Here is a 27,391-nt window from a genome sequence, read left to right on the forward strand (position 1 = left end):
CTTTTTAGTTTTACTTTGCACTCACCGAAACAGATTGTCCGAGATGAGCAGCGTTTCGATGGCCTGGGCGTCGGCAGCCTTGAGCACGTGCTTCTTGCCGTAGAACGCCTTGGCCGGTTCGCACTGCAGCGTCGTGTAGAACTGCTCCAGCGCTTTGACCTCGCCGGCGGCCTTTGTGTCGGACATCTTGGCCACCACGGCGGGATCTTGGAGGACCTCTGCGGAAGATGGGACGGGGAAAGGAGTAGTTTGCGATTAGATTTGGTTAATTTGATTTTTAAGATCGAGCGGAATTTTACCTTTGAGCGAGTGCTTGAAGCCGGAGGATGAGTGAACGAGCATGAATTTTCCTTTATTTTCTAGTAGCACCTGAAAAAGATAAAAGATTTTTTTTTATGTTTTTGTTGGATCTAAAAAGTTCTTTCATGCTTTAAGAATGATCTTATTTCAGCCGGTTCCCGTTTTGGATTACCATTATGCCCTGGTCAAGGGGGCAAAAAAATATAAAAATATAAAAATTTAAATAACAAGCCATAGTCTTCACATTTAAATGAAAAAAAGTGTTTTAAAATGCATTTTACACTATTTCAGTTGTTTTGCAATCATTAGTTTTCAAAAAATCTAAGATCTGACAAAAACAAAAATTGTATAGAAAAAAAAAAATTTTTGCATCGAAAATTTTCAAAAAATCTTGAGATTTTGTAATAAACCCAAACATGCTAAAAATAATTTTAAACGCAGGAGAATGTATTTTAATTTGATTTCAGCTGGTTGCACTTGAATTTTCATTGAAATTTTGAAGTTTATTGTAATTTTTTTTTTTTTTTGCAATTCCGTCTTGAAACTTCCTACTTTTCCTGTCATTCTCGCGTGACGAAACAGCCTACTTTTATCTACTAAAAATAACAGAATCGAATAGAAACACATTTCAAAACAAATGCTGAAAAGTTCTACTTTTCAGCACTGAAATGGATGCTGAAAAGTTGAACTTTTCAGCACTAGTTTTGAAAAGTAATACTTTCCAACGTTTTTTTATTTAAACGATTTATTGATAAAATACATGAACATTCGACTTATAATTTTACTCAATGGGTGTTTTTCAGAAATGCAAAAAATGTTGTATGGAACTCGTTGCAAACCTTGATTTTTTCAGCACTTGTCGTATTTATCCAACTCGGTGAACCTCGTTGGATAAATGTACGACACGTGCTGAAAAAATCTTCTTTTTGCAACTTGTTGCATAAACTACTATTTTGCCCCCTGATTTTTCGGGCCAATTTCGAAGGGGGGGGGGATGGTTACAAAAACTTTTAAAAATGTTTGTACCAGCCTAAGGTATTGTGTTTCATATTTTATTGTTTATAGGACCTCATAAAAATTCTAGAATTCTCTACGAAATCAGTTGACTTCATGAGTTGTAAATTTCATTTTGGCAAAAAAAAATTGTTTAATGTTTCCCAATGCCTGAAAAGACCATTTTGCATAATTGTAACCATCCATAAACCACGTGGACTTTTTTTCGAAATCGAAAAATTTCAATCGCGTTTTTCTCAGTTGTACTATTTTGAACATGGTATAATTATGCGTAGAATGGCAGCTTAAAGAAAACCAATAGGACATCTGCATTGAATTTTGGCAGCTTTCCATACAAAAGTGCTTTAAAAATATAAAAAATCTAGAAAATTATTATTTCTGATCGAATCAGCATCTTCGGAAAAGTTGTAGGTATTGGTAAAAAATACTGTCTAAAAAAATAACCAGTTTCTTGGATGTTTTCAATTTGCTGAGAACATCTTTATCACAAGATGGCAAAAATCATTGGCTGCATTTTTTTAAAATTTCGTAATTTCCAAAAAACAAAAATAGCGGTAGAGTGAAACTTTTTTTGAAATCTGTTTCGAATGAGAATCAAATCAAAACCAACAAGAACTAAATTTAGCTTTTCATATTGTATCCACCTAAAAGAGTTTGTTTAAATAGAAGATTATTTTTTTTTTGCTGTAAAACAGCATTTTAATTTTTTAAAAATATAAGAAAATTTTATACTGATTTAAAATAATTATTTTGAAATACTTATTGTAAGATAGAACTATTTATCCTTTGTTATATTTATTGACCTTCAAATTAAAATTTTCAACACGATTTGATTGAATACATTTTTCAAAATATCTTGAATACCATTTTTTCTGAAATGTTTGGAATTTGATTTGTTTTTTTTTTTTTAATTTGATTTCAACTATTGACGCGAATTTGATGGTGAAACTTGTATCTTATTAAACACTAATTTAAAAAAATTATTATCAATATCTTGTAATACTCAACAGAAAAAAAAACCCAAAAACCAAATATGTTTAGTTTGATAGTTTTCCCGACTTATTATTTTAGAGAAATTAAAATAATATTTTTATTATTTTTGGAAAAAAGTAGTCTCAATAGTGTTTTAAGAAATATTTACGTTGAAACTTCTTATTTTGAACTGACTTTGACGTAAAAACAATATTTCAAAACTTTAAATCTGATTTTAACAAGAATTATTGTATTGAAAATTTGTTTTTACGTCAAATTTACCATCACTAAGGATGCAGCTCAGGCCCGTAGCCAGGGGGGGGGCTTCCGGGCTGCAGCCCCCCCCCCCGAAATTTTTTCCAATTTTTTAAAATTGAACTACCTTAAAAAAATCTTAAATCAATGATTGTGTGTTCTCTTCCCAGAAATAATTTGTAAGATAGAGAATCAAGAATTGATTGATCAAACTAAGTAATTTGCCTGTCCATTGCCGGGCTCAGTTTTTGTAGATTATGGATCCAAAATTTGGATATTTAAAAATTGAGCTGCAGATTTGAACATTGTTCCATTCAGTAACATCTCATTTATCTTGTAGTTTTAGCATTACATTGGTTAGGATGGTCCAAATCTGGGCTTACTTGGGGCTATCCCCTGAAATCAAAGATTTACGCATCACTAGCCTAAGTTCCAAAATTTGAGCTTTTTCTGACCACTGACCACCAAGTTTGGGCAAAATCGTCAAATTGTATGGAGAAAAGCAACTGTTTCAGTTTTTGACCAATGGAAGGCGCAATAACTATCCAGTTCTTATCATTTTTCAGAACTAATATCTTCTTTAAATTTGGAAAAACTTTCCCGAAGACACCTTATTTTTTTGGGTTTTTTGCTAAAAAGTTATTAACCTTCGAAAATAGCAATTTCCGAGCGGACTGCTCTAAGGGGCTACATAGAAATAATTACCGTCATCTGGGGCGAATCGGGACTACAGTCTGAATAGGGACAGCAAAAATCCTTAGATCTTGTTGTCTTATTTTTGATTGTAGAGTATGACCCCTGAAGAACCATAAAATAATTTAGAATTTTTGGATTCAATGTGGCGGTCAAAATGGAGGTCAAGAAATATTTCTGGTGTTTTTTTTAAAGGTCTAATAAACCAAATTTCTAGTTTTTGCTTTTGGGTGCTTTTGAAACCGTCAGGGGTATTAAAAACACCCAAAAGCAAAAACTTGGTGTATGGACCATTAAAAACAGATGCCGAATTTGATGTTAAAAACAAGCAAATAAAACATGCCGATTTCATTTGTTCCTGATTCGGTTATCCGAAGTCCTTCGAACTTTGGATAATCGAAACTTTGATAATCGAGGCTTCGGCTAGTCGAATTTGGATTGTAAAATTAATAGCCCTCCTTTATTTGCATTAAAACCTTTAAACTGTTAATACATGTTTTTCTCTACATTTTTCAAAATTTATCATAATTTCTCAAAAATATTTAGATTTTGTTTTCAAAAACGAAAGCATTTAATATGAAAAACATTTGAGTGAATTTTGACTATTATCAGAAATACAATTCTAATTTTATCGTTTTGGTTTTAAGAATATGGTTAGTTACATATCTAAGACCTAAGAGAAAAATGCTAGAGAAATATCTGCTTGTATTTTTTTATTACTTTTTCGTAAACCTTTTTTCCGAAACCACTCGTCCAAAATGAGCTTGGATTCAAACGAAACTATTGGCACTACGCCCCCCGGGGCATGGCCTTCCTCTAACGTGGGATTTCTGCTCCAGCGCCTCTGACGAGACAGGAGAAACCGGGACCGACGTTTTACTTCACCATCCGATAGAAGCTCAGTGGATAAGGCGGGAATCGAACCCGCGTCTCTTAGCATCATCGGGATCGGCAGCCGAAGCCGCTACCCCTGCGCCACGAGACCCACTAAGCTTGGATTCAACAACTCTGAAATTAAATTAATTAAACATCACTTTCAAATTATATAATTTCTGATCCATAATTCATCTTTAAACTATTTAATTTATATTTTTTGGATTTTACAGATTAGAATTTGCATTTTGAAAAGTTTAAAATTTCTTTATTATTTTTTTATAATTTCTTATTTCTGAATATCAATTGTAAATATTTTCCAAAGTTTATGTTGCCACCTTTTAAAAATGGACCAAAAAACAGAGAGCAAATACAATATTTAAAAAAAAATAGCTTCACAATTTTAATGGAAATAACTTATTTCGATTAAGTCTTTTTAGGACCAGCGACCAGGTCGGTCCGGAAAACAAATTTGAAATGTTTTTCCTGCTTTGATAATCATATACGACATGTTTGGGCTCGTTTAAAAATATTTAGAATTTTTGTAACATGTCGCGGAACCGCGGAAAGTTTTTTTCTCACGAAAAAAGGATTTCGCCATCAGCTAGATATTTTGAAAACTAATGATGCAAAACAACTGTACTGATTTAAAGTGTGTTTTGTACACTTAAAATAATAAAACCATAGCTTGTAGTTTTGATTTGTAACCCTCTCAACTTTGGTCAGAGTTTAGTGACATAAACTTCAGAATAATATTCGCAACGGCTAATTGAAGATTTAAAATTTTACACTTTCAAATTTCTAAATTTTCATAATTTTTGATTTAATTTTTTTGGTATAAGACAAAGAAATGCCAGAAATCAAAAATAAAAATAATAAAAACATAAAAAATTTAAGATAACAATTCAACAGAATAATATCAAAAAATCTGAGATTCCAAAAATTAAAAAATCTAAAACTGAAAAATTAATAAAATAATTGATACTTAAGAAATCCTAAACTAAAAAAAATATCATTTTAAAATTAAGTTATTCAAAATCCAATAAATTATGTTTTTCAATCTTAATTTTGGATGCTTTAAATATTTTTATGATTGAATTCTAGTATTCCTAAATTAATTTATATTTACCAGAAAATTAAGTGATTTTTGTAATGGCTTTTCCCTTATTTCAGCATTTTAAGATTCAGCGTTTTGATAGTCAGCTTCATGAGACAATTCTTCAATATTATTTAAGCGAATACATTATTTTCAAACGTTATTTTCAGTCGCATCCAAATAAACAAATCAAAATCTCATCAACACATATTGCTCCCGAAGAAATATCAAACGACGCTTTTTGTTTCTGTTCCTTTTCAGCTGCGTACCGCTTAAGAGAAGTCTTTTCGTAAACCTTTTCTTGACCGTTCCTTGAGATTTTTTTGTATGGAGTTTTAAGAGTCTCCGTACTACAGGACATTTTTTAAAATTTTCGTTTGAAAGTAAAATATAGTTCTTGTAGCAAAATTCAGACTAAGATTTGATTTACAGGAAAAATGTAATTGATTTAAGAATTCTTAGATAAAGTATTCTTTACTTTTAAAACAAACATTTAAGATAATAATTACACATGATAATTTCAAAAAAAATCAGAAATTCCAAAAATGAAAAAAATCAAATACATAAAATATATAAAATAATTACAACTAAAAAAATCCTTAAATTATAAAAAAAAACATTTTTTATCATTTTTAAATAAAGATATTCAAAAAATAATTTTCAATCATTTCAATAAATTATGTTTTAATAATCTTATTTTTTTGATGCTTCGAATATTGGTATGTTTGTATTCAAGTGCAGACTAAGATTAGATTTACAGGATAAAACTAATCAATTTATGAATTCTTACATAAAGTTTTCTTTATTTTTAATTTAGCAAGGTTTCGTAAATATAAAATTTCTAAACCATTCCTAGAGTCAAGATATTGCTTGAACAAACATCGATTTTAATAAATGGTTACAATCCTAAATTATTAAACATGTATATAGATTAAAATTTTATTAAAAATTATCTTTAGAATTGAGATCTGATTAAATTTTTTGTCATGTTTTAAAATTTTATTTTTGCTCAAATTCTGGACCAATTTTCAGAATACAATGAGTAATGAATTTGAAAATGGCGTTTAGTCGGAATATTAAAGTTAAACATTATTCGTTTTAATGTTTGATGCAATTGAGGAAAATTTTAACGGTTACATATGCATTTAAAAATGGTTACATATGCATTATTCACAACTCTTCCAGTGAATATTTTGGCGTTAAAAAAATTAATTTAATACATTTTATCTAAATTTTTAACACATTAAAATTAAACACAGGCACTGATTTTTTTCTTCAAATATATATTTATTATAGGCCTACACAGAAAAAAATGTGAATTTACTCGACACGGAAAAATGAATCACATGTAAACTCAGTTGATGTAAACTTGAGATTCGACGTAATTTTTTTGTTGCCATGGAGACACTTCAGAAGCTGAAATTTCAACGATTATATTTTTTGTATTTCATTAAAATTATTTATTTTTGAGAGCACCAGGAGCTTCGCAAAATATGAAATGGCTTCAATAGCTTATAACAATTAAAATAAAACATTGTTTAAGTTTGTTTATAAAATTTTAAGAAAAACAAATATTCCAGTTATGAGTTTTATGTTGTGCTAGAAAATAGAAAAAATGAAAAATGTTAGATAAACCATCACAATTATCACACAGCTGAAAATGTAAATCCAGACATAATACTTATGGTTAGATAAATCGATATTTCTTTTTAAAAAAAAATTATGCTTTCAAAAATTTGATTCGAGTTAAGTATATTTGAAATTTAGCGACGTTTATCACGAAATTGGATTATAATTAAACAATTCAAGAAAATGTTAAAAAAAACACTTTCTCTACTCCTTTAATACAAACTAGCTGTTAAAATAAAGAAAAAAAAATGACGAACGAGTTTCTTCAATAAATACATTGATAACTTAATATGAAAATCTTCGAAAACTTTTTTGCATACATTACATTAAAATTTTACAATTCATCTCAATAATTATACCACAAACCAAGTGATGGTATAAATGATTTGCTGATTTTTATACTCCTTGAATTTTTGCACCCAAGCCCCCCCCGAACAAAAATCCTGGCTACGGCCCTGATGCAGCTATAGCTTTTATGAAAAATATCATTGTTTTCATTTAGTTTACAAAGTTTATAAGCCTTTTAAAAGAACAAACATCATATAATTATTAGGTAAGATTGTTAAGAAGTCAGAATTTTTCTTAAAATTCCTGAAAAAATAATTTGGTTTATAAAAATATCGATTTATATTGAATTTTAAACTGAATTTGAAACACAAATCAAAAGTTTTCACATTTATATGAAATTAGTTCTTCTTAAAATGGCGAACATTTTTGAAGATTTTCTAGAATTGTGTTTAAAACACAAAGAATTCATTATTTACAAACTAACTTTATCTAGTGGAAAATTGTCAAAAGAATCCAAATCCTGTTTTGTGTTTACCGATTTGAACTCATTTTCATAAACAAAGTCATGACAATTTGAGAAAAATTAAAAAGTCTTACTCATCAACTTTTTCTTGAAACACTCTGAATACTTCTCGGCCATAGTCATTATGATTCCATACCATTCCGTACGTATTTATTTATTTGTACTCTTCATTTTGAGGAAAAATCTTAATTCTATCATAGTCACCCTACGCTTCTCCTTTAAAGTTATCAAAGTTTTAAATAAACCGTGTCTTGATTACATAACATTCAGTCATAAATTTCTAAATACAGTCCAGACTCGATTATCCGAAGACCTTGGAAAATTACTTTTCGGATACGCAAATCTGCGGATTATCGAATCACAAAAAAAATCTTATTTTCAATGGTTGAGTTTGAGTATGACCCAAAACTACGTAGTATACGAGTATACGCTTAAATGATTTAGAATTTTTAAATCCAAGATGGCGGCCAAAATGGTGGTGATGAAATATTTAAAAATCCATTCTTTAGCTAGATTATTAGGCAGTTATCTGCTAAAATGGGGTCACAGAACTCTAATTTAATTTAAAAAGAATGACAATAAAATAATACGAAATTGTTTTTGTCATGATTCGATTATCCGAGGTCCCATACAAACCTTCGGATAATCCACTGTATCTGTATCTACAAATAAGGGGATAGTGCAAGCTTGCAAAAAAAAACTCACCTTATTATCAGTCTTGACCGCCTGCTGAAACATATACTCGAAGAACTGATCCTTAACGAAGCCCGGTGACGCGAGCAGCACACACTTTACGACGTCAAAGTTCACGTGCCGAATGATGCTCTGGATGAGCGAATCGTAAAACTTGGCCAGTCCCTTTTCGTGCTGAGCTACGTTTCCCTTCCGTTTGCGCGGAATCGACACGTCGATCTTACTGCGCACCAGCGTCATCGCGGACGTAATCAGACAAACGTGGGCCAGCCCATCCTGCATGATTACGGCCGCCACGTCGGCACTCTGTGTCGGATCGCACGCCGTTTCAACGCGCTCCAGTGCGATCGAGTCCCAAAGTCTTTTGGTCAGGGTAAACTTCCGGTTCAGTTCCAGGTCCAACGTGTGGTAGGCGCCCATCTGGAAGAGTTAGGAATTCATTAGACTTTTAAGTAACTTTTAACAAAGGGAAACCATACCTTGACAAACTGATTCTCCTCAATGTTACGACCCTTCAGACGAAGCACTTGGGCCTGGGTATCGAAATCGATAGTCTCGACGCTGATGGTCAAGATGGTGCGCATCCTGCTGCTGGATGTCGATCCAGTGGCCGTTTCATTTTGAACCTGTAAAAAAGCGACACTTTGAGTCAGACTTCATTATCTCTCAACATTACTAAATAATTACCTTTCTGATGGTGCTGCTGCGAACCTGGTCGCCTTCGGCAATCAGATTGTAGGCGTGCCACATGTCCTCCGGTTCCTCCGGAATTAGGACGATGCTCCTACGTAAAGAAATTATTTTAATTGTAATCAACCAGCAAGAAGGCTTCATTTACTCACCCGTCACCAAACTTGTCTACATTCTTGTAAACCAGCTTCATGTTCACTGGATCTTTATTTTTTCTAGTTTTGCGACTTTTACAACACTTTAATCTACAAAGCTACCACTTATTTCCGCGGTCACACGACGGGGCAAGGGACACAGCGTCGATTCGAGACTAAAAATATCATTTTACTATCCTAAAATTACCGAAAACCCGACCGGATCACTGTTTATGTCGACGACATCGGAACCGCGGCGGAACGGGAGATCAAAAATGGTCCACGTTGAGGATCTGTCACTGCTGACTGTGGATTTATTTTTGTTTTTGTTGCATCAGTAAACGTCACGCACGGTTGGAGGAGTTTAGCCATTTTGGTTTGTGGTTGGGAAGAAGGAATTTGCAGTCAAAGTTGGGTAGTAGTTTTGCATATACATATCGTACAGAGTATACTGTAACTGAAAATCGCAGTTTGCTGAGTTCGTTTTCGCACTTTTTCATACGATTTTTTCAGTTCAACTACGATTACACTTTTTTGTGTTATCGCAGTCGAACTAAAAAAATCGTATGAAAAAGTGCGAAAACGAACTCAGCAAAGTGCGATTTTCAGTTACAGTGTAACCCTTGGATCTATCCAGGTTTTTAAGAGAAGATGGCGTTCGAATGGCGAACATCCAAAATGTCAAAATCGCGCAGTAGCACCAACATTAGAAAACAAATGTGGCTGTCATGCCATGGCACACTTTTTTCGCAATATTGGTACCACTGCGTGATTTTGACATTTCGGACGTTCACCATTCAAACGCCATCTTCCCTTAAAAACCTGGATAGACGTTGGTGATTTCAAAAGAAGTTATGTTTGTTTTTCTCAAATAAAATTACGGAAATAAATAATGTTTTATTGAATATGGATGATCAAGTATCAACAAAAGCAACGTTTTTCATCGTTTGTTATCATTAGAACATCTTATTTTGCTTTTATATAAAAATGGTAATTGAAAATGGATGCTCAACATTCAAATGCGTTTTTCTCAAAACGCATGGTTTGTACATGATGCTTTTTGAAATGTTGGCATCGATTTAATATGTTAAACTGCCTTACCCAAAGCGTTCTCAGTCTCAGATGGTAGTCCCAGATGTCCCCTACAGGCTGCAGGTCGAACCGAGTTGATATCTGGATGGAACACTTTTTTATTTGAGTTTGAAAATTGTGCTATTTTTTTACTAAAATGCCAATAACTCCCTTTAGTTTTAACCAATTGGGATGCTCTACCCTGCATTTTGTCGCATTTCAGATGCATTTAGAATTTTTAAATTAAATTGAATTTTGCCCAAGTTACAGCCTTTTTACGATTTTTGACGTTTTTGAACCTTCAAACTTTGTGTCCCGATTTGCCAAACTTCCCGTCGACCTAGAGTGCTCACATTTTGGCCAGATGCTACACTGAAAACCCAACCATGGTAGTTGCTACCATATTGTAGGGTTAAATTGAGAACACGCACCGACGTATTTTTGCTAAAAACATTCCGTGCTTGAATTAACTGATTAACGCAGTCAGTTTTACTATGTCGAGAGCGGTATGGTAATTTCAACCCTCCAATATGGAAAGAATGATAATGAATTCGTAATTGCTACCATGCAATTTTGTGGAAGCATGGTACATTCTACCATTTTTGCGTTTACTTTCACCAAAAAGCAACAGTTATTTTAATAAGCAGCATTTTTAGCAAATGTTCTTAAAATTACCATGGTCGGGCTTTCAGTGTAGTTTAATATCTGGAGTTTTTTTTTTTGAAAAGGTCCAATAAACCAAATATTCAGTTTTTGCTTTTTGGGTGTTTTTTAATACCCCTGACTCAAGGTGGTTTCAAAAACACCCAAAAAGCAAAAATTGGAAATTTGGTTTATTGGACCTTTTCAAAAAAAACTCCAGATATGTACAAACAACCCCTGAAAATTTCAGGCAGATTGGTGAGGTCGATGCGAGATGGGTATGCTTTGCTCGTGGACTCGCTCTTAAGTGCTGTTTCTTGACCCCTTTCCTTCCGATCTGCATACCAGCCTTTATGAGTGATGGCATGAAAGGGGATTTGGACAATTTGGTCGAAATAAATATGTGAAGTGATTCCAGAAATATTTCATCAGGCCCATTTCTAATTTTCCTCTTAAACGTGTACTGTATACAATTTTGTTGAGCTCTTTTCTGTCACTTTTTGTGGTCAAGCAAAATTTGAGTCGCCACGGAAGTTGGTCAACATTTTTGTACAAAGTTTAAAAATATTTATTAATTGCAGCTTATAACAACTAGCCGTATCAAAAATGACATCACGTACGATTAATCTAGTACCGTAAGTAGCTTGAAACAAATCACGAGAAACCTCCCTAACTCTCCCGCACCCTCCGCAGCCCAAACGCCTACCCGGATTCCTACTGCCGACTTTGCTTCTCGACGAGCCGCGTAAACCCGCTCACCGCCACCAGCACGGTGTCTGGCCAGAACGCGGCCCAAATAATCGACAAACACTTGGGCATCCGGCTGACCGCGGCCGATGACTTCCCGTGCGCGTTATGCCAAATCTGCGCGGAAAAGCTCGAGGAGTTGAATGTTTGCAACGCGGACGGTTTGCTGGACGAGTGGCAGGACGAGGATCTGCTGGAGTACAAGGCGAGCTGTGTCGCGGTGGATGAGGCGATTAGGAAGAAGCGGGGGGTGGGGTTGGGGAAGGGGTTGGTGGGGAAGGCTGGTGGGGACAAGACGATTGTGTTGCCGTTTCACAAGCTGAACGATGGTCGGTACAAGTGTAATGTATGTCCGGATGAGGAATTTGAGTTTATCTCGGCGTGTATTAAGCATTACCAGGAGGTGCATCCGGTGTCGACGCTGAGCGAGATTTCGACGGAACCGGCGCAAAACTCGGCGATTCGGGGGGAGAAGCAGTCGTTTAACTGTGTGAGTTGTTCGGCGCGGTTTGAGAATATTGACGCGTTGATTGAGCATCGGGAGATGAACCATCAGAGGACGATGTCGAAAAAGAGGAAAGCGGATCAGCTGGAGGAGCCGGTGGTGGAGGTCGTTGGGATGACGGAACCGTTTGTTGTTGCGCAAGGGGAGATGCAGTACTATCAGTGTGTTGTTTGTTCTTCCGTGGTTGAGAGCGTGATGAGTCTGCTGGAGCATCGACTGCTGCACGTGCTGGACCCTTCGAAGCAAACGGCCGAAAGGTGGCTGAGCGACGCGACGAACATTACGCTCACAAATGGGTTCAAGTGTCCGTATTGTATTGAGCAGTTTGTAGATTGTAAGAATTACTACTTTCACCTCAATGCCATCCACGACAAGAGCATGTGCGACTCGTGCGGGGAGTCTTGTGCGTCTTCTTCGCGGCTTGTGCTGCACCAGCGAACTCACCGCACGAGCAACGACGGCCCGTTCGTGTGCGATCTGTGCTCGATTGGGGTTTATACGCAGGCCGAGCTGGACGACCATCGGCTGCACCATCAGACGTTGATTCCGATCGACGCGGAGGAGGCGGTTCTGCCGGCGGCGGCACCAGACGATTACTACTTTCTCGATGGCCAGGCGAATGACGAGTGCATCCTGTCGGATGACCTCCAGAATGGAGATTTAGTTGTTGAGGATGCTTGTACCAAAGTTGTGGAGATAAGTGACGATGAAGATTAATCGAATAAACAGTGATTTTAGCAAAATTCATGGCTTTGTTCTCAAATTTTCCCGTAGAAAACAAAAAAAGAATAACTCCAAATCCTACCTATTATTCATCATCAAACTTGATGTGCGTGTTGACCTTCTTCATGAGCTTCGACCGGCCGCGAACCTTCTCCACCTTGACTTTCTTGTTCAGCTTGTCCTCGCGATCGCCCTTGATCTTATCCCAGTAGCTTTTCTCCGTTTCGCCGCTCAGAATCTGCGCGCTGTACTCGGCCATGCTGTACTCCTTGACCAGGGCGTTCGCCGAGCAGGGTTTGTCCACCCGCACGAACGCCTGCGAATCGCCCTCCTTCAGATCGATGTACTTTACGTACGGGAACTGCTTCAGCTCGGCCTTGAAGTCCTTCACGTTGGCGCAGGGCACGCGGAAGCGGATGTTGACGATGAGGCCCGGCTCGAAGGAGAACAGCGGTTGCTTGTTCTGCTGGTCGTGCTCCTCGAACTTGGTCACCTCGGCGGCGGCCTCTTCGTCGGTGAGAGCGCCGTAGAAGTTGACACGGGGTGAGGATTTAACGGTTTTTGAACCTGCGGTTTGATTTGGAGTTCGGTTCTGCTGAACCTTGTTGGCGACCTTGTTGTTGGAGGTGGCAAAGAGTTTCTTCAGCTTCTTCGCTTCAACTCGCTGTAGGTTCAGGTACTTGTTCCGCAGCCGACGCCACTCCTTCTTGGACATGATCTTCAACTCGTACACCTTATCGTCCTGCTGAATCTCCTTCTTCACTCCGCTGGGTCCCCTCCTTCGACGACGCTTCTTCTTGTCCCCCTCTTCACCATCCTTTTTGTCACCCTCAACCTCGCTGTGCGACTCCTCGTTTCCGCTGTCTTTGGTCGGTTCCCCGTCGGAGGTATCGTCCTCACACTTCTTAACCCGTTTCGCCGGAGGTTCAACCGATTCTTCCTTTGCATCCTGCTCCTCCGCAGGCTTACCATCATCCGGCTTGGCAATAGCTTCCTCCTTCTCCTTCTTAGCCTCTTCCTCCTTCTCCTTGCCGAAGCTGCTAATACTGAGCAACTTCTCCGGCTCCGTGTCCTCGAAGGTCAGCACTCCCCCAAACGCCTGGAACGTCTTGATCGCCTTCTGCACGCTCGTCTCCTCCTCAAACTCGACAAAGCCAAACTCCTTAATCTTCTTGGAATACTTGAACGTGGGCAGCGAAACGTACACCACCTTCCCGTACGCCGAGAACACGTTCCGGACCCACTCGTGGTCCGCCTTCGGCGGCAGACTTTCCACGTAGATCGTGCAATCTTCGCAGTTTACACGCTCCTGAAACTCGGTCACGCGGTGCACCTTCGTGCGATCCTCCGACAGTTCCAGCAGCTCGGAATTCTTCAGCGCGACCGCGATGTCCTCCACGCTGTCGGTCAACGTTTTGATCCGGTTGAACTTGAGGAACTCCTCCAGGGCAATGACTGAAAACAAATTGTTATTAGCTTAGCTTGGTTGACCGCAATAGCTAGATTGGCGCCGGTAAGGAAAATAAATGCGTCAGGAATGTGCAAATTTAGCAAAAGATTCTCACAAGGATCCTCCTTGATGCACTGGCTCAGGTACCGGTCCTTGGCCAAGTTGGCGTCGGAAAAGTAAAACTCCATCTGCTGCCGGATCGCGTTGTACTTGTGCTTCTTCCGGTGGCGGCCCTTCTTCCCCGGAGACACCACCTTCTCTTCGCTGGTGGCCGCGGGTCCCGTCTGCTGCTCTGCCGCCACCGCGGGGGCAACTTCGCTGGACATTTTGGTTTGATTTTTTCGGGAAATCAAACTTCACGGAACGCTCAAAACGTTGCAATCGCGTTTTGCTTGTATTTCAAAGTTGTTGACACCGCGGTTGAAAAACGCGCAGAAAACGGGAGCTGTCAAAATCATATGATTGCACGCTGAAAAGTTCTCAAAACGAGTGAAATTTGACAAAAATGAGCAAAACGAATCAAGCGTGTGAACTGTCACTGCAGTGGTTGTTGTTGTTTTGGATTAGTCATTCGGCTGTGATAAAAAGTTGATTTTTCATTCCTTTTCAGAAAATTCCATTCCATTCTTTTAAAAAATGGTAGGTTGAAAAAAAAGGTGCAATTTTTATGCTACAAGGATAACCAACATGCCGAAGAACATTAGATACTTGAATAGCACGTCCCAATGGATTACTACCCCGTATAGAACCCTAAGACGAAGTTCTTCGTCAAAATATTTGTCAAGCAATCATCTACAAACAGTCCCGTTCCCCCTAGCACGGTCGTTTGAAGGTGCGCACCAGCGCCGAGGAGGCCGCCCGCAAGCAAAAGGAGCGCAATGCCAAGGCGGCCGCCTTCCGGGCCGGCATGGAGCGCATCCTGGCCAAGAAGGAGAGGGCCGAGCTGGACGAGGAACTGATGCTGTTGACGGGGAAGATCCTGTCGGCAAACCCGGATGTTGCGACGCTGTGGAACCTGCGCCGGCAGTGTCTGCAGACGTTCGCCAAGGCGGATGAGTAGGATTGATAATTTTTGAGGAAATTTCAAGTTTTGTAAAATTGACTATTTTCTCAAGGGAAACTGGAGGTCAGTCGCTGTTTGACAAAGACCTGAGCTTCACGGAGATGTGCCTGCAGGTCAATCCCAAGTCGTACTGCGCCTGGCACCATCGCTGCTGGGTTTTGGAGAATTGTCCCACGCCAAACTGGGACAAGGAAGTCGAGCTGTGCACCAAATATTTGAAAATGGATGAGAGAAATTGTAAGTTTCCAATCTATTCAAATTCAATCTTCTAATTCAAACTTCTCTTTCAGTCCATTGCTGGGACTACCGACGGTACGTGGTCGCAAAGGCCAACGTTGCCCCGGCCAAGGAACTCGAATTCTGCACCGAGAAGATCCAGAACAACTTTTCCAACTATTCCTCTTGGCACTATCGGAGCAAACTGTTGCCAATCCTGCACCCAAACCAGGAAGACGCATCGCGTCCCATCAGCGAGGAAAAGCTGAAGGAAGAACTCGAACTGGTTCTAACCGCTGCCTTCACCGATCCCGGAGACAGCAGTGCTTGGTTCTATCAACGCTGGCTGCTGGGCTACTCCCAGCCGGAACTGGACCTGGCCGCCTTCAGAATGGACACGGCCAAAGGACTGGCCGTGGTGACCTTCACCAGACCGGTGAACCTCAAGCACAAAGACGCCAAACTAGAAATCGAAGGACTCGATTCAAGCGCCAACTGGCAATCGGCTTGTTTCGACGACAGCTATTCCGTCACTTGGATCCTCCGCGACGCCACACCAAATCTCCCCAACCAACTAACATTCCCGCTAACCTTCACGGACGAATCCGGCCAAACGCACACTCTAGAACTCAACAAAACCTCCCCCACCGAACTGTTCGCCATTCGAAAGCCCAGATTCGGTACCGAGTTTGGCGTCGCCGTTGTGGACGTGCTCAAAGCCCAGCTCGAATCGTGCCAACAGCTGCTAGAGTTCGAACCGGACAGCAAGTGGACCCTGCTCACAGCAGCGCTCCTGTCCAAAGCCATCGACCACGCGGCCAATCACGACCAAATCGTGCAGTACTTGGAAAAGCTGAAAAACGTCGACCCGATGCGTACCGGCTACTATCAGGATCTGATTGGAAGGTGGGGAACGGAAGTGCGTCTGGGGCAGTGGATTGACGGGAAGGGGTGTCCCGCGGAGCGGTTGGACCTGTCCGGGATAGGGCTGGTGCACGTGGCTTACGAGCAATATCTGGCGGTGGCGAGTGAGATCGACTTGGGTGGGAATAAATTGGCGGAGAAGAGTTTGGCAAAGTTTGGCCATCTCGTGTTTTGTCAGAATTTGATATTGAAGGGCAACCAGATTGCCGGTGAGACTGAACCAAAAATTAGGCAGATTTGTTCCGGCTTGCAGCAGTTGGAATTGGTTTAACGTAAAGTGCTTGAAATTTTATCCAATTTCGTATTAAAATATTGTACAAGCAGGATTTGTACCTAGTTTTGCAGGCACTTCTGAAATAAAATGATCTTAAATGCAATATTGAATTTTGTTTTTCTTGTATTTTTAACAGTAATATTTAAAGGCTAGTACGAATTTCGGAAGGATCGCAAAACTTCATGCAAAAAAAACGTTATTTATTCCACCTTTAGGTGGATGATGCCTTCCTCTCATTTATAGAGTGATTCCAACCCCCCTAAAGTCACATTATTAATGGATCTCCGCTAACGTAATTGCAGCACCGAAGAGTTCCTAATAAAAAAAAGTGATGAGTAAAAAAACAGACTACCTACAGACTTTTTGTCAAGACTATACAGACAACGCCTTTGAGGAAAATGGCATCCCTCTACACGGCTTTTTCGCGGCGATCAGACCCGACTAATTAAGGTTATGTAAATTAAGACTATTTTTTAAACTGCTTGAAATTTTCGATAGGTAAGTCAGATCTTGAAAATTCTTAATCCACAAGAAAGGTCATTTCAGAACCGTTCTAAAAATATATAATATTACAGGTTTTCATGCAAAAACCACCCATTTTTGCAAACTGTGAAATTTATATGCTGCAGTTTTTTACGGATAACTTTGATGTGCTTTACTAAATCTTATAAATTTCAATAGGGACTTAGAGACCCCAAGACGAATCGAATGAAGCCAATACGGTCATAATGTTCAGCTTGTGATTCTGAGTCGATATGTATAAATGACGGTAGGTCTAGGAGGTCTAACTAAAAAGTCAATTTTTTGAGTGATTTTATGTCCTTTCCTCAGTAAGGTGAGGAAAGAAAAACGCTCGAGAAACGTTCAAGAAAAATAATCACAAAATGATTAAATCTTAAAGAATACAAATATTCAAAAATGAAAAAAAAAAATGTTTGAAATTTAAAAATATAAGGAAATTTAAAAATAAATTTATTGGAAAGTTCTATACTATAAAAATTGGGTCCTTAAATGAAGCTTAGATTGCTGATATTATTGTTTACAGCGATAAAGCTTATTTTTCTGAGTACAATGTCCCATTGTTCGACCACAAAGAGTTTAAAATGGGGTTTTAAATCAATTTTGAAAAATTAACCTCGCGGTCCTTCTTGCCAGAAAAGCTCCTACTTACAGCTCTTTCCAAGGGGACCATAAGTGATCCATCGAAAAAATGTTGTCTTGTCAATTTTTTTTGCATTAAAATGAAAAAAAAGTGATCAGAAATGGTTTTTAATCGTGTTTTTTACCGTTGTACATAAAAATTTACATAGGGCTTTAGTACCCAGTACCCAGATTCCACAACTTACAAATTAAAAATTTAAAGAAAATCAAAAATTGAAGATTTACGGATTAAAAATAAAAAAATAGTGTCTTAAAATTAATAATAATTGAAAAAAAACCTAATATTCACCAGATTTCTATTTAACAAAAAAAAAGAAAAATATCACTCCGGATAATCGAATCACGATTTTTTTTCGTTGTCTAATTTTTAATTGTTGAGCTTAAGTATGACCCCTAAATTATGCTAAATTGATTTAGGATATTGAAAACCAATATGGCGGCCAAAATGGCGGTCACGAAATATTAAAAATTGAGTTTTGTAATTGGGTACTAAAGCCCTATGTAAATTTTTATGTTCAACGGTAAAAAACACGATTAAAAACCATTTCTGATCACTTTTTTTCATTTTAATGCAAAAAAAAAATTGACAAGGCAACATTTTTTCGTTGGATCAACTATGGTCCCCTTGGAACGAGCTGGCATGTAGGAGCTTTTCTGTCAAGAAGGACCGCGAGGTTAATTTTTCAAAATTGATTTAAAAATCCATTTTTAACTCTTTGTGGTCGTACAAAGAGTCATTGTGCTCAGAAAAACAAGCTTTATCGCTGTAAACAATAATATCAGCAATCTAAGCTTCATTTTAGGACCCAATTCAATTCGCAAAAAACTATTAAAATTTGATTAAACATTGAAATAACAAGCTATAGTCTCAACATTTGAATGAAAAAAGTGGTTTAAAGTGCATTTTACACCTGCCCAGTTGTTTTGCAATCAAAATATAATTGTTTTCAAAATATCCAATTATTCGCAATTCGCAATTCGCAATTTTCAGTGTAAGAACGGGCCTTGACCGATCTTATGCACTAGGTTCCCGACGAACACGCACTGCCCTTACACCTACATCTCACCCTTGCTCTGAGTCAGTACGAGCAACACGCTAGAACACGCTTTGAGTGTTCGTGCCAGGCATGCACACCTTCTTTTCCGGTTACGCATTTTAACTCGGCCGGGGGTGGTACATTACGTAGGGTTTGATGTAAGTATAAGCGCCTAACCATTTATAGTGTGCCTATCAACTTTCATTAAAGCAAATACTGTTTTATTTTTAGTTTGAATTCAAAAACTTATTGTTATTTACTGTGTATTGTTTTCTCCTGAAATCTTCCCTATTGTTGAGTCGTGTTTATCTGTTGCTATTTCTTTTGTCGCGGTGTTTTGTTACAATTTTTGGTCCTAAGCATGTTATAAAAGTTTACCAAAAATACAATAGTAATATTTGTGTTAATGCTTTATCAATTCCATAAATTAAGTAAGGGCTCAAACCTCACTTGTTTGAAAAAAAAAGGGTGAAGATTGAAAACAATTGACAGTAAAAGAGAATTTATTTTATAAAAATCAAGTATCAATAGTAAGAGAATGATGAGCGTATTTTGAAGAATAAAAATGAGAAGCTAGATGTATTAGATGTAAAATTAGACAATAGTTAATAAATTGAGATACAAAACAAGCTTAGATTATAGTGATGATAATTTATAGGACAGATAAAAAATTATTCAAATAAATAAATTCGCAATAAAATCAAAAAAGATTAGGCGAATGATAAATAGACTTAATATTACTAGTACATTAAGGAAAAGTATATTTTTAAGGAAAAAAACAAAACAAAACAAAGTTTGTTACAGCAGTATCAATTGATAGAAAAGAGTGGAAAAGCTTTGAGAGATAAGAGAATCAAAAGTTAGTAAAGTTAAAATCAAATGTTGGATATTAAATAGAAGAATCGGTGAAGAATTGGGAATCAGAAGAGCAGAATAAAAATAGGAGATAGGTGGTAGCTGAGAATGAAGAGAAGAGAAACCCCGTTGTGCGATGTTTCAGGTACATCCACAGCAGTTGACTCAACATACTGCGAATCAGAACAATACCGTCTACAATCACAAATTACTTCCTTTCCCACATTGTCGCGCCCCTTTCTTTTAGCTGTCTCGACTCTGACCCGCGGTGGTCAAAGGTTTACGATCCGTTTCCACAGGCCACCAGCTAGGTCATCATGAAAACCAAGCCAACGTGGAGGTAAGAAAATAGGACACTCGCAAGGAACCAGAGCTATACTGTTCTGATCAAGATAATTCGGATGATCTAACAGAACTACGGATGTAGTTAGTTACGCTCCTTCCAGGATGTTCCTTACGTGGACGTCAACCGAAGAGCACGCAACAAGGTCAGTGCCATTGCATGCTCTTAGGTATCAATCCTTGGCCTGCTTCAAAATATCCAATTATTGAAGAGATTTTTTGGCGGTGCTGTACATTGGAATTCCACAAAAATTGAAAATATTTTTGATCGATCCCAGACATGTTAAATATGATTTTGAACGCAGGAAAATGCATTTCTAATTGTTTTCAGTTGGCTAGACTTCTATTATCTTTAAAATTTTGTAGTTTTTTGAAAACAATTTTTTGTTGCCCCCTGATATTTCGGATCGATTTTGAAGGGGCATACATGACATACACTTTGAAAAATATTTGCAACGGCCTTAAATAAAATACCAAAAATAACAATATTTACTTGTATATTAAACAGTTCACAATCAATTGGGTCCTCAAGCAACAAAATTTGAAACTTGCATTTGCCTGAAAGAATTTTAAGTTTTTTTTTTATTTTAGAATTTTAAAAGAATAGATTGCGCTAGAGATTGCGCAACTTTTCTTGAAGTTTTGTTACATAAATAGTATTTCAAATCTCCTAAACATTCTAAAGAAACTGCAGTTTTAGTCCTACATCCTACGTCCATTTTATTTAACATTGATGAAACGTTTCATGAATCATTTCATTTCGCCTTTTTTCGGCAAACGATGCACTCTAAATGGAACACACTCTGTTGAGTTGAAGACTGCGCGCAATCAAGTAGGCACTGTGTGCCGGCAGCTTGGTTACAATTATTAGTTGAATAAACTTACTACCGATTGGACGTGTTTTCTAATTCCACTGCGTTCTCATTACTCTAACAAGAGGTTATGAGCCCAGACGTGCGTGAAGACTAACGGAAGATGTCCGATCGGAATTACGGGATCGAACGGCTGGTCGGTCGGGAGAACTGGGCCCATAACCTCTTGTTAGAGTAATGAGAAACGCAGTGGATTACAAATACGTCCAATCGGTAGTAAACTGCGCGCAATCAAGTAGGCACTGTGTGCCGGCAGCTTGGTTACAGTTATTAGTTGAATAAACTTACTACCGATTGGACGTGTTTTCTAATTCCACTGCGTTCTCATTACTCTAACAAGACACTCATCACGGATTGTTCACTCTTGTTCAGTTTTTATATAATTATTATAAAATTTAATAACATAATATGATGATAAATTCACGTATTGTGAAGTGAAGAAGTGAAGCTCACTTTGGTTTGGTGCTGCGCGGATAATAAAATTACCAAAATTACCTTAGTATTTGTATTTGAAGGACTTCAAAAACCTCAAAAGAAAACTATTAAATTACTTTCAATTCTTTATTTTTCATTCTCAATACCTCTACACAGATAAACAATTTGAATGAGTATTTTTCACTTCTAAAGATTTCATAAATGCATGTTGCAAAACGCAAATCTACTGCACACACACAGACTTGGCTACAGCCAAAAGTGACACAAATGAATTACATGAATCAGTGCACATGATAATAGTTAGAAGGGTAATCTATCCTGCTCTGCTTTGGCACACGCAGGACGTAACGAATAATCGGATTATCAATTCGAGGGGGCAGGCAAACTACTACTTACACAATAAGAGATGCTAATACAATTTACGGCACACAAAACACCCGCCTCACTGCTTGCCATGCTCCGCGATCATGTGCTCCAGCAGCTGCTTGGGGCGGGCAAAACCTTCCCGCCCACAGCGCTCACACCGGATGGCGGCCTCGTCCTCCCGCCGATGGCCGTACGCGTGCAGAAACAGCTTGGCCCGGCTGATGAACCTCCGGCCGCACTCTTCGCACCGGAAGGGCCGACTGTTGTCGTGGGTGCGCGCGTGGACGGTCAACGCGGGCCGAAACCGGAACCGTTTCGCGCAGATGTCGCACTGGAAGCGACCCTCGGGTGCTTTCAGCGGGGTTTGCTGCGGCTCGGGGCTTTGCTGATGGGTGTCTTTTGAGGTGCGCCGTGGGACGATCTTGTACTCGAGACGGATCTCCGTCGAGGGACTTCGCTTGACGTCGGATTCCGATACCTCAAGGATGTCGCTGGCGTCCATCTGGAAGAAATTTTGGATGGGTGACAAATTTTGGGGGGAAATGTAGCAAGAAGTTACCTCCGAGAGAACCTGGAAGAAGTTCTCGTCCAGCACGAATGTGCTCTCTTCAATCTTCGGCGAATCGATGTTGATGGTCGGTTCGATGGCCGCGAAATCAATAAACTTTTCGTGCTCAACTTTGTGCAGCTCCAGAGCTTCGGAGGAATAGAATACTTTTTCGCACCGTTCGCACTTGCCGACGACCTCCTTCTTGACCTTGTACTTGACCGTGTAAGTCTTCTCGCACTTGTTCCGATCGAACGTAATGTCGTAATTGTCCTCGCGCTCCTCTACGGTGCAGTCCAGCATGATTTCGTCTCCGTCCTCTTCCGTGTCGGAGAAATCTCCCGTGAACCAGGCGTTCTGCTTGAGATTCATCTCGGATTCGTCGAACGATTGCTGCTTCAGATCTATGTCCCGCCCGGGACCGGAAGTGTCGTGCGTGCCGGAAGTGGCGTGTGAGTTCTCGTGCATTTCCAGAAATTCAGCATTGGTGAAGCTTTGATTGCAATCGAAGCACTTGTAGAGCGTTTTCTTCAACCGGAGCTTGACGTTGTACGTCCGGACCAGGTTGATGGCCCCGTCACCGGTGGCTGCTTTCTGCAAGCTGGCGATCTTGGCCAGCACCTCGCTTAGCTTTTCATCCCCTCCGCCATGGCACGACGATGCTTTATCGCTGGATGTTTTCTGCTTCTTCGATCGATTGCGGTACTGACGGACGGATGCTTGCAAGGCTGGCTCCAGGTTCTTCAGGGCACCCAGTTTGAACTCACCGCTGTGCTCCATTCTGAACTTTTGACTGCTGGATACCACCCCAAATCGATCGCGGGTCGTTGCACCAACTTAATTCTACCAATTTTCAGACGAAATTTAAAGAAATTTACGAATTTTTCACTAAAAATTCAAAAACTGCATCGCAGGTAGTAAACAATCAAGTGTCAATCCGTCACTCGTCGCACAGGGGGACTCACATTTTTATGGCGCGAGTTTAGCGTACACATTTAGCGAGAAGTGCTCAAAACAGCTTGAAACATTTCAAATATCCATTTCGACCAAACGAACCGATCCCCCTTTTTGACAGCCCAAAAGCACGCGGTGTTTTGAACGCGCACACGAGGTAAACACGCACTTTTTCACATTCGTTTTGTAAGCGGCCAATGAAGCACACGCCGAGGCTTAGCAGTTCCATTTAGAAAAAAAAGTTCAATTTTACCAAATATTTTATAAACTACGCTTGTTTTTTAAATCTCAGCTTTAAAATGGTAAGTTGAACATCAAATTCGTGTCAAAATTTCACAAAAATCCCGTAAAACAACCGCAAACGTATAACACCTAACCTCACTCTTCCCCACAGACCGAGGAGGTAAACCCGAAAGCCTACCCGCTGGCGGACCAGGCCCTCACGTCCAAGATTATGACGCTGATCCAGCAGGCGGTCAACTACAAGCAGCTGCGTCGCGGCGCCAACGAGGCCACCAAGACGCTGAACCGTGGCCTCTCGGAGTTTATCGTGATGGCCGCGGACGCCGAACCGCTCGAAATTATCCTCCATTTGCCGCTGCTGTGCGAGGACAAGAACGTGCCGTACGTGTTCGTGCGCTCCAAGCAGGCCTTGGGGCGTGCGTGCGGCGTGTCGCGTCCGATCGTCGCCTGCTCCGTCACCATCAACGAGGGCTCCCAGCTGAAGTCGCAGATCGTGACGATTCAGCAGGAGATTGAGCGTCTGCTGGTTTGAATTGAAGGTACAAAGTTCTTTTTTTTTTCTCTGAACAAATGCATTTCATTTTGACACTATTGTAACTGAAGAGTGGATTTTTGAAATAAAAATCTAAATAAGTAATGGTTGTTTTGGTATTATTGACCGAGCATTTGAAGAATTTCATTTCATTTTAGAAATTTCTTTGATTAAACTAGGCAGCTACAGGTTGAAATCCTCAAAGTAGGCAGCACGTGTCACAGCAAAAAATGCTGCATAAGTTTCGGGCGTTTTCGTTTTTGTAGCATGACGGGCTTGTTGCATACCTTCTAGGGATTTTCATGGCTTTCAAGCAGCAAAAAGGTAAAAAATCGAATTAAAAACCATTGTTCAAAGATTTTCAAGAAGAACAGGGTCAGAAATGGTTTCTACAAAATTACCATTTACAGTTGATTGCAATTTTGTGCAATTTTGAAAAAAATAGTTTCAGCGAAAAAAAAAGAAGTGGAACGAAATAAATTTGCATCGACCTTGTATTTTTTTAAACAATTACACATTATTTAACAATTACATATTATTTAACAGCTTTGAAAATTTAATATTCAGATTTGAATTTTGAGGATCTACAAGTTGTTAGAAGAAAATAAAATAAGATTTTTTTAGATATTTTTAAATTCCATTAAAAAAATATAAATAGATCGATTGTATAATTTCTACAAAATTCAGAAATTTCATTATTTTCAAAAGTTTATGATTTTTTTATGATCAACTTTAAAAAAATTCTTAATTTTCAAAACTTTTAGAAATTTTTTAGCTTTTTTTTTTTATTTTGAGCATATAAAAATTTTTAAATCTATTATTGCACAAATGTTTCAAGTTTTTTAAAACCATTAGAATTTGAATTTAAGAAATTTATGTTTTTTTTCAGAAAAAAATAAGAAATTTAAAAAAAATCAAAATGTAAGAATACTTTAAAAAAAATAAATTTAGGATTTATTGTTATTTTCAGAAACAAAAAAAAAATCAGAAATTAAAAAAAATAAGAATATTAAGAAAATATTTGAGAAATTTAAAAAAAAATAAAAAATTTAAAAAAATAAGAAATTTAAAAATTAAGAAATTTAGAAAGAAAAGAAATTTAAAAAAAAAGTTAAGAAATTTAAGAAATTTAAGAAATTTAAGAAATTTAAGAAATTTAAGAAATTTAAGAAATTTAAGAAATTTATGAAATTTATGAAATTTAAGAAATTTAAGAAATTTAAGAAATTTAAGAAATTTAAGAAATTTAAGAAATTTAAGAAATTTAAGAAATTTAAGAAATTTAAGAAATTTAAGAAATTTAAGAAATTTAAAAAATTTAAGAAATTTAAGAAATTTAAGAAATTTAAGAAATTTAAGAAATTTAAGAATCTTAAGAAATTTAAGAAATTTAAGAAATTTAAGAAATTTAAGAAATTTAAGAAATTTAAGAAATTTAAGAAATTTAAGAAATTTAAGAAATTTAAGAAATTTAAGAAATTTAAGAAATTTAAGAAATTTAAGAAATTTAAGAAATTTAAGAAATTTAAGAAATTTAAGAAATTTAAGAAATTTAAGAAATTTAAGAAATTTAAGAAATTTAAGAAATTTAAGAAATTTAAGAAATTTAAGAAATTTAAGAAATTTAAGAAATTTAAGAAATTTAAGAAATTTATGAAATTTATGAAATTTAAGAAATTTAAGAAATTTAAGAAATTTAAGAAATTTAAGAAATTTAAGAAATTTAAGAAATTTAAGAAATTTAAGAAATTTAAGAAATTTAAGAAATTTAAGAAATTTAAGAAATTTAAGAAATTTAAGAAATTTAAGAAATTTAAGAAATTTAAGAAATTTAAGAAATTTAAGAAATTTAAGAAATTTAAGAAATTTAAGAAATTTAAGAAATTTAAGAAATTTAAGAAATTTAAGAAATTTAAGAAATTTAAGAAATTTAAGAAATTTAAAAATTAAGAAATTTAAGAAATTTAAGAAATTTAAGAAATTTAAGAAATTTAAGAAATTTAAGAAATTTAAGAAATTTAAGAAATTTAAGAAATTTAAGAAATTTAAGAAATTTAAGAAATTTAAGAAATTTAAGAAATTTAAGAAATTTAAGAAATTTAAGAAATTTAAGAAATTTAAGAAATTTAAGAAATTTAAGAAATTTAAAAAAAATTTAAGGAGTTTAAGAAATTTATGAAATTTAAGAAATTTAAGAAATTTAAGAAATTTAAGAAATTTAAGAAATTTAAGAAATTTAAGAAATTTAAGAAATTTAAGAAATTTAAGAAATTTAAGAAATTTAAGAAATTTAAGAAATTTAAGAAATTTAAGAAATTTAAGAAATTTAAGAAATTTAAGAAATTTTAGAAATTTAAGAAATTTAAGAAATTTAAGAAATTTAACAAATTTAACAAATTTAAGAAATTTAAGAAATTTAAGAAATTTAAGAAATTTAAAAAATTTAAGAAATTTAAAAAATTTAAGAAATTTAAGAAATTTAAAAAAAATTTAAGGAGTTTAAGAAATTTATGAAATTTAAGAAATTTGTAAAATTCAAGAAATTTGTAAAATTCAAGAAATTTAAAAAATTTGAAAAAAATTAAGAAATTTAAGAAATTTAAGAAATTTAAGAAATTTAAGAAATTTAAGAAATTTAAGAAATTTAAGAAATTTAAGAAATTTAAGAAATTTAAGAAATTTAAGAAATTTAAGAAATTTAAGAAATTTAAGAAATTTAAGAAATTTAAGAAATTTAAGAAATTTAAGAAATTTAAAAATTAAAGAAATTTAAGAAATTTAAGAAATTTAAGAAATTTAAGAAATTTAAGAAATTTAAGAAATTTAAGAAATTTAAGAAATTTAAGAAATTTAAGAAATTTAAGAAATTTAAGAAATTTAAGAAATTTAAGAAATTTAAGAAATTTAAGAAATTTAAGAAATTTAAGAAATTTAAGAAATTTAAGAAATTTAAGAAATTTAAGAAATTTAAGAAATTTAAGAAATTTAAGAAATTTAAGAAATTTAAGAAATTTAAGAAATTTAAGAAATTTAAGAAATTTAAGAAATTTAAGAAATTTAAGAAATTTAAGAAATTTAAGAATTTTAAGAAATTTAAGAAATTTAAGAAATTTAAGAATTTTAAGAAATTTAAGAAATTTAAGAAATTTAAGAAATTTAAGAAATTTAAGAAATTTAAGAAATTTAAGAAATTTAAAAAATTTAAGAAATTTAAGAAATTTAAGAAATTTAAAAAAAAATTTAAGGAGTTTAAGAAATTTATGAAATTTAAG

The 27,391-nt window shown here is 36.2% G+C and overlaps 6 protein-coding genes across 7 annotated transcripts in view; 3 read left to right on the top strand and 3 right to left on the bottom strand.

Moving 5' to 3' along the window:
- Positions 1 to 9,475, bottom strand: part of LOC6037997 (protein pelota) — a 35,009-nt gene extending 25,534 nt beyond the window's left edge. The window contains exons 1-6 of the mRNA XM_001847792.2: positions 9,179 to 9,475; positions 9,024 to 9,120; positions 8,816 to 8,962; positions 8,349 to 8,756; positions 300 to 369; positions 26 to 218 (exon numbers count right to left, since the gene is read on the bottom strand). Of these exons, the coding sequence (XP_001847844.2) occupies positions 26 to 218; positions 300 to 369; positions 8,349 to 8,756; positions 8,816 to 8,962; positions 9,024 to 9,120; positions 9,179 to 9,219 (956 nt within the window). The 5' untranslated portion in view covers positions 9,220 to 9,475. The remainder of the gene's footprint in view (positions 1 to 25; positions 219 to 299; positions 370 to 8,348; positions 8,757 to 8,815; positions 8,963 to 9,023; positions 9,121 to 9,178) is intronic.
- A 1,875-nt stretch (positions 9,476 to 11,350) lies between these two features.
- LOC6037996 (zinc finger protein 835) lies at positions 11,351 to 12,872 on the top strand. The gene is made up of 2 exons (XM_001847791.2): positions 11,351 to 11,508; positions 11,567 to 12,872. Exons 1-2 carry the CDS (start codon positions 11,480 to 11,482, stop codon positions 12,840 to 12,842), a joined length of 1,305 nt encoding a protein of 434 aa, XP_001847843.2. The 5' UTR covers positions 11,351 to 11,479; the 3' UTR covers positions 12,843 to 12,872.
- A 42-nt stretch (positions 12,873 to 12,914) lies between these two features.
- Positions 12,915 to 14,725, bottom strand: LOC6037995 (la-related protein 7). The gene is made up of 2 exons (XM_038253695.1): positions 14,414 to 14,725; positions 12,915 to 14,303 (listed from the first exon to the last, which is right to left on the bottom strand). Exons 1-2 carry the CDS (start codon positions 14,622 to 14,624, stop codon positions 12,934 to 12,936), a joined length of 1,581 nt encoding a protein of 526 aa, XP_038109623.1. The 5' UTR covers positions 14,625 to 14,725; the 3' UTR covers positions 12,915 to 12,933.
- A 43-nt stretch (positions 14,726 to 14,768) lies between these two features.
- Positions 14,769 to 16,878, top strand: LOC6037994 (geranylgeranyl transferase type-2 subunit alpha). The gene is made up of 4 exons (XM_038253696.1): positions 14,769 to 14,937; positions 15,116 to 15,354; positions 15,414 to 15,598; positions 15,652 to 16,878. The coding sequence occupies exons 1-4, from the start codon at positions 14,935 to 14,937 to the stop codon at positions 16,770 to 16,772; spliced, it is 1,548 nt and encodes a 515-aa protein (XP_038109624.1). The 5' UTR covers positions 14,769 to 14,934; the 3' UTR covers positions 16,773 to 16,878.
- A 4,711-nt stretch (positions 16,879 to 21,589) lies between these two features.
- On the bottom strand, positions 21,590 to 23,352 carry LOC6037993 (zinc finger protein 90). 2 transcript variants are annotated; one of them, XM_038256102.1, is made up of 2 exons: positions 22,403 to 23,352; positions 21,590 to 22,336 (listed from the first exon to the last, which is right to left on the bottom strand). In XM_038256102.1, the coding sequence occupies exons 1-2, from the start codon at positions 23,168 to 23,170 to the stop codon at positions 21,920 to 21,922; spliced, it is 1,185 nt and encodes a 394-aa protein (XP_038112030.1). In that variant the 5' UTR covers positions 23,171 to 23,352; the 3' UTR covers positions 21,590 to 21,919. The 2 variants fall into 2 exon arrangements, with proteins under 2 accessions (XP_038112030.1, XP_038112029.1); XM_038256101.1 differs by having other exon boundaries at positions 21,590 to 22,345; positions 22,403 to 23,351.
- Positions 23,353 to 23,485: 133 nt separating this feature from the next.
- Positions 23,486 to 24,224, top strand: LOC6037992 (NHP2-like protein 1 homolog). The gene is made up of 2 exons (XM_001847787.2): positions 23,486 to 23,646; positions 23,739 to 24,224. The coding sequence occupies exons 1-2, from the start codon at positions 23,644 to 23,646 to the stop codon at positions 24,117 to 24,119; spliced, it is 384 nt and encodes a 127-aa protein (XP_001847839.1). The 5' UTR covers positions 23,486 to 23,643; the 3' UTR covers positions 24,120 to 24,224.
- The last annotated feature ends 3,167 nt before the right edge of the window (positions 24,225 to 27,391 follow it).

The sequence above is a fragment of the Culex quinquefasciatus genome, chromosome 2 (genome assembly GCF_015732765.1).
Source record: "Culex quinquefasciatus strain JHB chromosome 2, VPISU_Cqui_1.0_pri_paternal, whole genome shotgun sequence".
NCBI classification, from domain to species: domain Eukaryota; kingdom Metazoa; phylum Arthropoda; class Insecta; order Diptera; family Culicidae; genus Culex; species Culex quinquefasciatus.